We start from the raw sequence: 12,414 nt of genomic DNA on the forward strand, positions 1-12,414 counted from the left end.
GCTCTTCTCGTTCTGAGCATGCCCTGAGTAAGATCTCTCAGTGGAGATTGAGGGTCACATGGTCAGATACTGCAGCTAAGTCCATTGGTCCTTTCAGGAAGGTCCTGTAGGTTCTAGGACTAAGTCCTGCTTGGCACACACTGAGCATGCCCAGGGCAATATCTCTCAGTGGAGATTTAGGGTCACATGCTCAGGTATGGCAGCCTCTCATTGGTCCTTCTAGTAAGGTCTTTTACTTGCTGCAGCTATATAAGGCTCGCGTTGCCGCCCGGCCATGCGCTAGTATTGCTTTCATTTATGTACTTTGCGCCAGTGTGGTCTTGTATGTGTGTGTTCAGGGACCCGGCTGAAATAAGCCCCTAGAATGCTGGCACCTCCGACGAGGAGTTCGTATGCTTGTGTTTTCAGGGACCTGGCGGAAATAAGCCCCTAGAATGCTGGCACCTCCGACGAAGAGTTCGTATGCTTGTGTGTTCAGGGACCTGGCCGAAATAAGCCCCTAGAATGCTGGCACCTCCGGCGAGGAGTTTCGTGTGCGTGCAAGACCACTGACTGCTCTTGTTTAGACAGTTAGCCTGTGCCTCTGTGGAGTCTAACAGGGTGCAGCGCTTTGAGTTCACGGCTGCTCTGTGAAGTAACAGAGTTAGCTAACACTGCTATTATTTCCGCTATTTACTAGCAGCAGGTTCTCCTGCACGGTGGACCCTGGGCTGTGAACGCATCTATCCTAATAAAATATATACTTCCATTAGGTGCGTTTCGCTAGCCCTATCATAACACCCGCTACATGAGAAGAAATCCTCCTCACCACCTCAATAAGTGACAGAACCAAGGAATTTTTTTTAATGCAAAGTACATCAGTAACAAGGGTGGATCATCTAATTGTTTTAACGAAGACACTTATTTTGAACATGGGTGGAATTTCTCCACTCGCAACGGCCTTCTGCAATGCAGTGGCAACATGAAACTGATGTTGCTAACCTAAATGACTCATCTCCACATCTAAGTACATAGACTCAAGAGTTCTAGAAGAGTCTAAGCCTGTATAAAAAAAAAGATTAAGAAGTGATGTGTATTTATTTGATTTTCTGATTATATATTATTTTGATAATGCTATATTATATTTCATAAATTGGTTTTACAGGGCAATAAAGGAGATCCTGGTGTTGTAGGACCAACTGGACCAGTGGGGCCACCTGTACGTATACTAGTAGGATTATATATATATGTGTGGACTATGTTTTGGGGCCCATTTTTATCCACAGTATATGAACCTGGTCATAAGCAACCTAGTGTCAGCTACTTGCTGAAATACTGTGTCATATTTTATTACTTACACGGCGTCATTTCTTTTAACAAACCACTCTTCTAAGGGATTGTCCACTATATTTGTATGTATGATCCTTCCTTAAGAAATGTCATCAATGTAAGATTGTGGGGGTCTGAAACCCAGCATCGTCCCCACCAAGCTACCATTATGAAATCTTTCGGCTAGATGTAGACACAGATAGGGCAGAAAAGCTCCTGCTCTCTACACTGTATAATAGCTGAAGCTACTCTGATCAGATTATTATCTAGGTCATCAATGTCCAACTCCATTTTTTGTACCATAAACATATAGAATTATAGCTTAATCCATAAGAGTGATATCCAACAGATTCAATGTCATGTTTCAAACTTGTAAGTAGAAGAGCATACATTGCGTGAACAAATATTAGACAAGTGAGTATTTTCATCATATCCACATTTTTATGCAGGTTTTTTTTTTATTTCAAGCTGTATAAACGTGAATGCTTATTAAATGAAGCAGATCAGGTGATGTATTATTGTGTAATGAGGGAGGGTGAAGCCTAAGGATACAATACCCTTTACCAAGGAGTTCAGAATTATTACGCAGGTTGTTTTCCTCTGGCAAAATGAGTCAGAAAGAAAAACGACTCTGAAAACTAAAAAATTCCAGAGGAATACAGCACTCTTAAAATTTCAAAAATATTGGGGCACGATCACAGAGCTATCAAAAGTTTTGTTGCAAGTGTCAACAGAGTTGCAAAAAAAGTGTTAAGAAAAAAAGATGAATATTAACTGCCGAAGATCTGAGAAGAATCAAATGTGAAGTGACCAGGATTCCATTATACTCCAGAGCTCAGATACATGGCCAATGTTAGGAAGGTTGAAACCAGACCACAGCTGAACAAGACACAGAAGTGGAAACATCAAGACAGGGCGAATAAATATCTGAAGACAGATTTTTTAAAGGTTTTATGGATTGATTAGATGAGAGTGACTCTTGACGAACCAGATGAATGGCCCCGTGGTTGGAACAGTAATGAACACAGAGGTGGAGGTGAGGTACTCTTTTGGACTGGTCTTGTTAAAAATAAGTTGTTTGAATCTTTTCGGGTCGAAGATGGACTCAAAATCAACTGCCAAACCTACTGTCTGACTGTCAGCTCTATAGTTGTTTAGTAATAAAATTAATCATCAAAAATACAAATTGCCTAGTAATTGTGCAAAAAGTGTAGTACTGTTTTATGAATGATTATATATTTTTAATTGAGGGATAACCAAACATTTGTGGCCCCAAATGTGGCTCAATTGTGTATATAAATGAAAATCTAAATGCTTGTCTTTGCAGGGATCACCTGGTGAGAAGGGAAGTCGGGTAAGAATCTTTTACTTTCAAATGATCTTAATCTATTACTAATGCATTTCTTAATAAGGTGGAATGATTGAGGGTTGAAATGGCCTGGCAACTCTAGTACACAATGAGTACTTTCACTTGCATACACTTACTCTAAGACCACAGCCAGTATTTGGTCAGTATTTTACATCAGTATTTTATAAGCCAAAACCAGGAGTTGGGTAAAAATGCAAAAGTGGTGATGTGTTTCTATTCTATTTTTCCTCTGATTGTTCCACTCTTGGTTTTGGCTACAAATACTGATGTAAAATACTGACCAAATACTGATCATGTGAACGTTGCCTAAATAATAAATACAGAAAAGGTTTTGTAGACTTGTATCATATGTAATATTTATAAAGAAGTACAAATAAGAAGTCAATCCGCTTCTTTTGAGCATGCTACACCGTGTTATTCCTTGCTGTGAAACTGTGTGTGGAGTAGTAAATCTTTTTTGTCCTCATTTTTATATTTTGCATGTTTATTAAAAAGACACATATGCCTGTTATCTTCCAGCTTGTTTCATATGCCAGCATACAGAGCACATTTTATTATCATTCCACCTTAAATAACATGTGGGGAAAGCTGTCATCAAGATTTTTATATCATGAAATAAAGTAAGACAGTAACAATTCTTAGAAAATGCATTTTTTGTATAAAATGTCTAAGGACAGAGCTAGCAGTCACACTCAGGTTCTGATACACAATGCCCCTCTGCCACATAAGAAGACATTATTGGTAGTCAGGTGGTCCTGTCAACAGTTTCCACACTCATTTCTCCGGGTCTTGAAACCTCCACCAGTTTCTGAAATGAAGGGACATAAGTACTCAGTCTCTTCAGCTATGATCTGGTCTGCTTGGTGTTCTTTGGAGAGGTAGGGTGAGAGGTGTGCAGACTCAAACTCTGCTCGGAGAGCTTTGTACATCACATCCAAAGGGGCACATAATTAAAGGGGTTTTCCACTTTTGGGAAAGTTGACGTTAAATGTTTTAAAATTCCTACAATTACAAACACAACAGGTTCTCACCCTCTGCGTATCAGTGACAACTTTCTGCTCATGTTCAGTTCTCAGTGTTTTGGCTGTAGCGGTGACATCTCATCATCACTGTAGTCAATGACTGAGCTCAGCAGCTCACACTGACTACATCAGCACAGCTGCTGAGCTCAGTGATTAGTTGCAGTGGTCAGCAGTGAGGTGTGCTGTTGATATGGCGTTACTGTTGCATCCAATACAGTGAGACTGGAGCAGTCATCGCTGGATCCAGGGAGTGTGAGTTTGTTATTTTAGGTATTTTCCAGCATTTCGGATCCACTTTCCTGAAAGTGGGAAAAAAAACCTTGAACACTTCTGCTCCTTCACTAATGCGACCAGTGAGGGTTTTAAGAACCAGATTTCTGCTGATCAAAACTTCTGTTACGTCAACTACACATTAGCAGGAAACTAAACTTTAGCAACCACTTTTTACTAGCATGGATCTAGTCCTGATGGATATAGTCTATCTTGTTCCATACTATACGGAACTCATTAACAAATATTTCCCTTAAAAGAAAATCCCATCAGAAATATAACAGAGATGACATGTAGAGTGGTCTCTGCCATGGACCTCCTTCTATGACCCAGAGAAAAGAGGTGGTAACAAAGAGCGTTCAGATGTGGCTTTATTCTGTTATTACAACTCTGTCAAAGGTTTCTTGCCTCCAATAATGTCCAGATGACCAAAAAATCCTAATGGCAGCTTTTCTACTAAGTATACTTAACTTTTTTATTTTATCTGTCATGTTCTAAGTTATCTACTGAACAAAAATAAAACTTTTGTTGCACTTTTCATTTGGTTTCCTGTTAAAATACCTGACAAATAAAAAACATTGGTTTCCTGTTAAAATACACAACAAAAAAAGAAAGTGTCTATTATTCATTCAGTGTTGGGTGACATTAATACTGTAAGGTCAGATAAGGAAGCTGTTGTGTAATGAGACCATTTCTACATTTGGTAACGCTGTGGTCTACAGCGGACACGTAGTGGGGTTACTGGAAACACCAAATGAAATGTGCCCACTTCGCCCTTGTGCAATGCTCACTTGCTACAGTTCCTTTTCTTCACTTTTATTGTGTGTGTATTTTCTTTGCTTTCCACAGGTTCACCTTTGTCCCCTTTATCCTTTCCTTAACTTGTGCCTATTTACCTGGGTCTTTCCTCCAACCTCCTCTGTAGCCTGCTCCACTTTTCTCCTGGATTATCCTTTCTTTGTTGAATTGCCCTCTCGTTGGTTCTAATTCCCCTGCTTTTCACATCCTATATTCATTCTGCAAATCACACCTTACTATGCCTCACTGTAATTGCCTAATCATGTCCTGAATTATCTAATCTATATTAAACAGACATTTAAGCTTCGTCCACAGTATAATAAATACAAAAAATAGACATAATAAACTGTACCCTGCCTCCTAACATTGCTATATACATGAAATATGTCATCAGTATTTCCACATTACCACTAGAATCGTCATTTATTGTCTGATTCAGACTGTGTATATACATCACACATCACATATCTGAAATGAGCAGCATTTTGGCTTCACTGCACCCAATGAAATGGTAAAAACTCAATTTGTATTACAAATCTGAAAGTGTCATGGTACAATATAAGGCGGCAATCCATGCTCCTTGTGACATAGTACATTGGGACCTTAGATTTGCCCAGTTTCCAAAAGTCAGATACGGTAGATAGATTTGGTATGGTAACTCATCATACAGGACCATCGTTCACAGACATATGGAGCCTCCGTGCCTCACAATAATTTGCTCTACAATAATTGCTTCTAGGAGACGGTAGGCTATGGTAAGATGACAATATTTTTTCTCATGTGAGAAAATCGGTCCAATTTTGCTAATCAAACTGATATTGGACTCTGATCAGACTGTGAGCACAGTGTGATCCAATTTTCTCAGACGAGGAGAAGATGGAATAAAAATCTCCATTACCACTGTTCCGTCAGTCTGTGCAAATTGGACTGCACTCGGTTGTCATCTGATTTTTTCCACGGACTAATTGACTTGCATGGCTGAGTGTGATGCGATTTACACTCCCTCAGACTTGTGCACGGCCGTATAGAATAACATTGGTCCGAATATGCTCCGATGTTTGTCAGCTTGCACTCAGACCGAAAATACGGTCGTCTGTACAAGCCCCAATGCATCATGTGTTTCCCTAAGACTTCATGAGAAAAAACATCATTGTGCCAGAATATAAAAAAGGCATAATATACAGCATAGCTGATATAGGTCACTGCTTCACTTTGTTTGTGCGCCAAATCAAAATGTCACTTTAAAGGGAATCTGTTACCAGGCTTTTGTGATTTACTCTGAAAGCAGCATCATGTGGAGGCCCTGATACCAGTTATGTATCATTTAATACACTTAGCTTCAATAAAATCAGTGTTTTATCAGCAGGAGATTATCACTAGAGGACTAGTTGTCTCATGCCATGTAGTCCTATAACCCCGCCCCTACTACTGATTAGTAGCTTTCTGCCTATGAACAGTGTGTACAGCAAGCGGCCAATCAGTGGTGTGAGTGAGGTTATACACAGCTCAGCATTCTGATCTGCAACAGAGAAAACAGTGATTTTATCAAAATGACAAGAAGCAGAACTGTGAGTGATACATTGCTGGAATCAAGGTCTCTGCCCCTACATCATACTCCTTTCAGATAATATAGTAAAAACATGTCAAAAGATTCCTTTTAAAACCCTAAACACACACACTATCATGTGCATTAATGATAGGTTAGTTATAGTGTACAGTTCTGTATGTACATTATGTGCCACAGTACATGAATCAGACTATAAGTGATCTCTTTTGCTCTTACTAAAGATCTGTACAGTTAACTACCAAATTAAAAGAAAAACATCAAGTCATAAAACAAGACTTAGCAGCACTGAGTATAATGACACTAGATCATGTCTCTACCATATAAACAATTTTGGTTGGAGGGATGTGATACCGATTATTAGTGGCTTCAATTAAAGTTTGTCACTAGTGATGAGCGAATATACTCGTTACTCGAGATTTCTCGAGCACGCTCAAGGGTCCTCAAAGTATTTTTTAGTGCTCGGAGACTTAGTTTTTCTGAATGATTTACATCTGTTAGCCAGCATAAGTACATGTGGGGGTTGCCTGGCTGCTAGGGAATCCACACATGTACTTATGCTGGCTAAGAGATGTAAATCATTCAGCAAGAAAAACTAAATCTCCGAGCACTAATAAAAACACGGAGGACACCCGAGCATGCTCGAGAAATCTCGAGTAACGAGTTTATTCGCTCATCACTATTCATCACCAAACATTAGAAACATTTTTGGTTTACATTTAAATCATATAAAAACAATGATCCTTAAAGGGAACATGACATGAGATTCATTACGCGCAAACTTTATTGTGGGAGAAAGGTTGAACTTGATGGACCTTGGTCTTTTTTCAACCTATGTAACTATGTAACAGTCAGCATAAACCAGGTGTGTATGTTCAAAAGTCATTATCTCAGTAAATTAGAATAATTAACAAAAACACCTGCAAAGGCTTCCTAAGCATTTAAAAAGATCCCTTAATCTGTTTCACTAGGCTCCACAATCATGGGGAAGACTGCTGACTTGACAGATGTCCAGAGGGCAGTCATTGACACACTCCACAAGGAGGGTAAGCCACAAAAGGTCAATGCTAAAGAAGCTGGCTGTTCACAGAGTGCTGTATCCAAGCATATTAATGGAAAATTGAGTGGAAGGAAAAAGTGTTTCAGAAAAAGGTGCACAAGCAACCGGGATAACTTCAGCCTTGAAAGGATTCAAGCCATTCAAAAATTTGGGGGAGATTCACAAGGAGTGGACTGCTGCTGGAGTCATTGCTTTAGGAGCCATCACACACAGACATATCCAGGACATGGGCTACAAGTGTTGCATTCTTATTGTCAAGCCACTCATGACCAATAGACAACGCCAGAAGCGTGTTACCTGCGCCAAGGAGAAAAAGAACTGAACTGTTGCTCAGTGGTCCAAGGTGTTGTTTTCAGATGAAATTTAGCATTTTGTTTGGAAATCAAGGTCCCAGAGTCTGGAGGAAGAGTGGAGAGGCCACAATCCAAGCTCGTTGAGGTCTAGTGTGAAGTTTCCACAATCAGTGATGGTTTGGGGAGCCATGTCATCTGCTGGTGTAGGTCCACTGTGTTTTATCAAGACCAAAGTCAGCGCAGCCATCTACCAGGAAATTTTAGAGCACTTCATGCTTCCCTCCGCCAAAAAGCTTTTTGGAGAAGGAAATTTCATTCTCCAGCAGGACTTGGCACCTGTCTACACTGCTAAAAGTACCTATACTTGGTTTAAAAACAACAGCATCACTGTCCTTGATTGGCCAGCAAACTCTCCTGACCTAAAATCTATGAGGTATTGTCAAGTGGACGATGAGAGACAACAGACCCAACAATGCAGACGAGCTGGAGGCTACTATCAAAGCAACCTGGGCTTCCATAACATCTCAGCAGTGCCTCAGGCTGATCGCCTCCATGCCACGCTGCATTGATGCAGTAATTGATGCAAAAGGAGCCCCGACCAAGTATTGAGTGTATTTACTGAACATACATTTCAGTAGGCCAACAGTTCGGATTTTACAATCATTTTTCAAGCTGGTGTTATAAAGTATTCTAATTTACTGAGATAATGACTTTTTGGGTTTTCATTGGCTGTAAGCCATAATCATCGATATTAACAGAAATAAACACTTGAAATAGATCACTCTGTTTGTAATGACTATATAATATATGAGTTTCACTTTTTGTATTGAAGAACTGAAATAAATTAACTTTTTGATCATATTCTAATTTAGTGAGAAGCACTTGTAGTTTTCCCACCCCCAAGCCTACATTGCTGATTTACAGGTTTTTACCATTTAGTTTATAGGGAAAACTGTTAATCAGCTCATTAGCAGAATTTTGGCAATATATAACTTAAATGTGAGCATACTCCCCCCCCCAAAAAAAAAACAAAAAAACAAAAAAAAATCATTGGGAGCCTCTGCTCAGCAGAATGCCACGCTAATGGGTTTTCCGATCAAAATTATTTTAGGTTTTTGTGCTTAATTGAATAAATTATGGAAATTATATACTTCACATCTGAAAAGTGTCTCAACTTTCAGCAGTTTCTCATTGGTTTGTACCTGACACAAGCTAGCCTTCCCAGTGTTTGCACATGACCATGTACAGGACAGACCATTTCATTAGCTATGCCAGCCTCTTCTCTATGTCTTGTGCCACCAAAGAACTTGGACAAACTGTAAGAGGACCTGTGGGATCCAGGGACTGGAGCTTGTATTTGAAGATCAGGGCACGTTTCAGATGTGAAGTTTATTAGTAAATTGCATAGCTTACACATTACCCTATATATTTTTTTTCAACTGATCAACCACTTTAATATCACGGATATAGCTCCAGCCTAACATAGTCAACAAATCAGCCAATTTATCGCTCCGAATCTATCATTTTGCTGAATGGTAATTGCTTGATGAACTTATGAATAACACTTCAGGGGAAGAACCTGCTTTCAATGTGTTTAATGTGTCTGTAACGTTCCATTACAGATTATCTTTCAGTTATTTTGCTAGTTAACTGTACACAGTTTCTTATGGTGTATTTTAACATATGTGATGACGTAATGAGAACGACTTGACCCCATCCATACTGACAGGGTCACAGTCAGATCGTTTATTAATATGATGCATTAGAAGATATAGAATTTCCACCTCACCTCACTTCAATGATGATAAATTACATATTCACGTAGATATAAAAACCATACACAAAACACAATTTAGATCTCAATATTTTTCTTACAATATATTATATTTTAGTTTATATGTATTATACAAAGTTCTATAAAACAACTTTGAAGTGGATGATCCTACAAATCATGACATCTCTTGTTGAACTTAATTATTATTTGCAGGGGGAAAGGGGGAAGAAAGGCTCTAGGGGGCCTAAAGGGGATAAGGGAGACCAAGGAGCGCCTGGATTAGATGCACCCTGCCCATTGGTATGTTTGATTTTTACAATGTATTTTATTAGAATTTGAGGATGCGAAGAACAAAGGATGGATTGTAAATGAATGTATTTGCTTGGTTAAATGTATGACTTTTCATGTCCTGTAAACAATATTACTCCTTCCAGGTGTCATGAAGATCATTGCCTCAACTACTTAAAGTTTCTTCCCTTCCTCAATAGTACTGTCACAACAGGTGACAACATATCCAGAAGTGGCAAAGCTGCTGGACACAACAAATGGATTTAATATTTGTCCAGTTGTCAGTCTATTCAATATTTTTTGACAGATTTTCCAGCATTCACATGAGGGTGAATGTCCTGCAATGAACTTCTACATCATTTAGAAGAAGTTTCAACTAAACAGAAGGTCCTATGCATTATAATCACAGGCTGAACATCTCTTCTTCCTAGAGGGAAAACTCAAATTTATTTCAGTGCATTAAATCCCAGTTTAATGTCCTACAGCTTTGCCTTCATACAAGCTGCTGCTATCAGATTGGAAGTTTATGACATCTTATGGAATAATAAAAATAGTTTCTATGAACAGGGACACCGAGGTTTTAAAGGAGAAATTGGTGATCCGGGGGTGCCAGGGCTGGATGGGCTGGATGCCCCGTGCCCATTGGTATGGCTTTAACAACCCTTTTTCCTGCATGCTGTCTACTGTCCTTTTTTAATGTCCTTTTGCATGGATACATGTATTGCCTCCTTGACCTAATCCAGCAATATTGTCCTGATTCTCATAATTATGATTTCTGAATAATAATATTAACTAGTAAAGTCTTCTATATAGTGAAACAGGAGGCAAATTTGTAAATGACTTACTAGAGTCATTTAACATGCCAAGGTCATTAATTTTTTCACCCTCGAAATGTGATGCTCTATAAGCTACAGGTCCTTACAACCACAGTCAGAAACCTGCTGCATGTTGATTAGCTGTACATGAAAGCATGCCAAAACTACAATCTTGTTTCTGACAACACTTCCCGTTCTGCAGCTATTGGCTGAAGTTGCACCTCACAGACTTCCTGTTCTGCAGCTATTGGCGGACGTTGCACCTCACAGACTTCCTGTTTTGCAGCTATTGGCCGAAGTTGCAACTCACAGACTTCCTGTTCTGCAGCTATTGGCCGAAGTTGCAACTCACAGACTTCCTGTTCTGCAGCTATTGGCCGAAGTTGCAACTCACAGACTTCCTGTTCTGCAGCTATTGGCCGAAGTTGCAACTCACAGACTTCCCGTTCTGCAGCTATTGGCTGAAGTTGCACCTCACAGACTTCCTGTTCTGCAGCTATTGGCGGACGTTGCACCTCACAGACTTCCTGTTTTGCAGCTATTGGCCGAAGTTGCAACTCACAGACTTCCTGTTCTGCAGCTATTGGCCGAAGTTGCAACTCACAGACTTCCTGTTCTGCAGCTATTGGCCGAAGTTGCAACTCACAGACTTCCTGTTCTGCAGCTATTGGCCGAAGTTGCAACTCACAGACTTCCTGTTCTGCAGCTATTGGCTGACATTGCACCTCACAGACTTCCTGTTCTGCAGCTATTGGCTGACATTGCACCTCACAGACTTCCTGTTCTGCAGCTATTGGCTGACATTGCACCTCACAGACTTCCTGTTCTGCAGCTATTGGCTGACATTGCACCTCACAGACTTCCTGTTCTGCAGCTATTGGCTGACATTGCACCTCACAGACTTCCTGTTCTGCAGCTATTGGCTGACATTGCACCTCACAGACTTCCTGTTCTGCAGCTATTGGCTGACATTGCACCTCACAGACTTCCTGTTCTGCAGCTATTGGCTGACATTGCACCTCACAGACTTCCTGTTCTGCAGCTATTGGCTGACATTGCACCTCACAGACTTCCTGTTCTGGAGCTATTGACCAACGTTGCACCTCACAGACTTCCTGTTCTTTCCACCCCAGCATTCACACTGCAGAATTCATTTAATAGTGAGAACTCTCTTTATATTTTACACAATTTTCTCTGCATGGAAGTAGTGTGCTGGACAGGAAGTCTGTGAGGATCCACTCTAATCAATAGCTGATGATCAGGAAGTGAAGTAGAGATTTAGGCAACTTGTCCTGTACATTTCATTCACATTGAGGTATTTTTGCCTGTGATGCTAGTATTCAGGACACCTTTAAATCGTGCATTCTAGTAACCATAGATAAAAAATTGAGGAACTTAGTGTTTTAAAGAGGTTGCCCAGCTTTAGAGTACAAGTCTGCAGTGACTCTTTGTGAGTGGAGACTTGTGAATTTCCACCGCTGTGAGGATTCACCGATGCCAGCACTGGGAGTAGGCTGGTGGTCTGTGACAGCAAGTATGTGATTTGCATACATGCGGTCATGCGCCAACTAAATGTGTCTGTCCTGGCTCGATATAAAAGTGAGTCTGGAAACAGTCTAGTCGGAATGTGGCCAGAACTATGCAAATCTCATACTTGCAGTCACATGACCGGCCGCTTCCAAAATGGAAAATCATCACAACACGCAGTTCGCTCTCTGAGGATTCACAAGTCTGCACTTACAGAGAGTGACTGCAGACTTGTATGCTATGGCTGGACAACCCATTTAAATGAACCTAGTAGCTTATTTTACAAGTTGTGAAAGTTGCTTAAAGTTTCACTTTCACCTATTAAT

The 12,414-nt window shown here is 40.1% G+C and overlaps 1 protein-coding gene across 1 annotated transcript in view; it reads left to right on the forward strand.

Annotated features, from left to right (window-relative positions):
• The window catches only part of COL13A1 (collagen type XIII alpha 1 chain), a 388,678-nt gene that overhangs the window by 350,748 nt on the left and 25,516 nt on the right, over positions 1 to 12,414 (forward strand). Inside the window, exons 36-39 of the mRNA XM_077256280.1 lie at positions 1,145 to 1,198; positions 2,636 to 2,662; positions 9,672 to 9,758; positions 10,314 to 10,391. Of these exons, the coding sequence (XP_077112395.1) occupies positions 1,145 to 1,198; positions 2,636 to 2,662; positions 9,672 to 9,758; positions 10,314 to 10,391 (246 nt within the window). The remainder of the gene's footprint in view (positions 1 to 1,144; positions 1,199 to 2,635; positions 2,663 to 9,671; positions 9,759 to 10,313; positions 10,392 to 12,414) is intronic.

The sequence above is a fragment of the Ranitomeya variabilis genome, chromosome 4, assembly GCF_051348905.1.
Source record: "Ranitomeya variabilis isolate aRanVar5 chromosome 4, aRanVar5.hap1, whole genome shotgun sequence".
In the NCBI taxonomy this organism is placed as follows: domain Eukaryota; kingdom Metazoa; phylum Chordata; class Amphibia; order Anura; family Dendrobatidae; genus Ranitomeya; species Ranitomeya variabilis.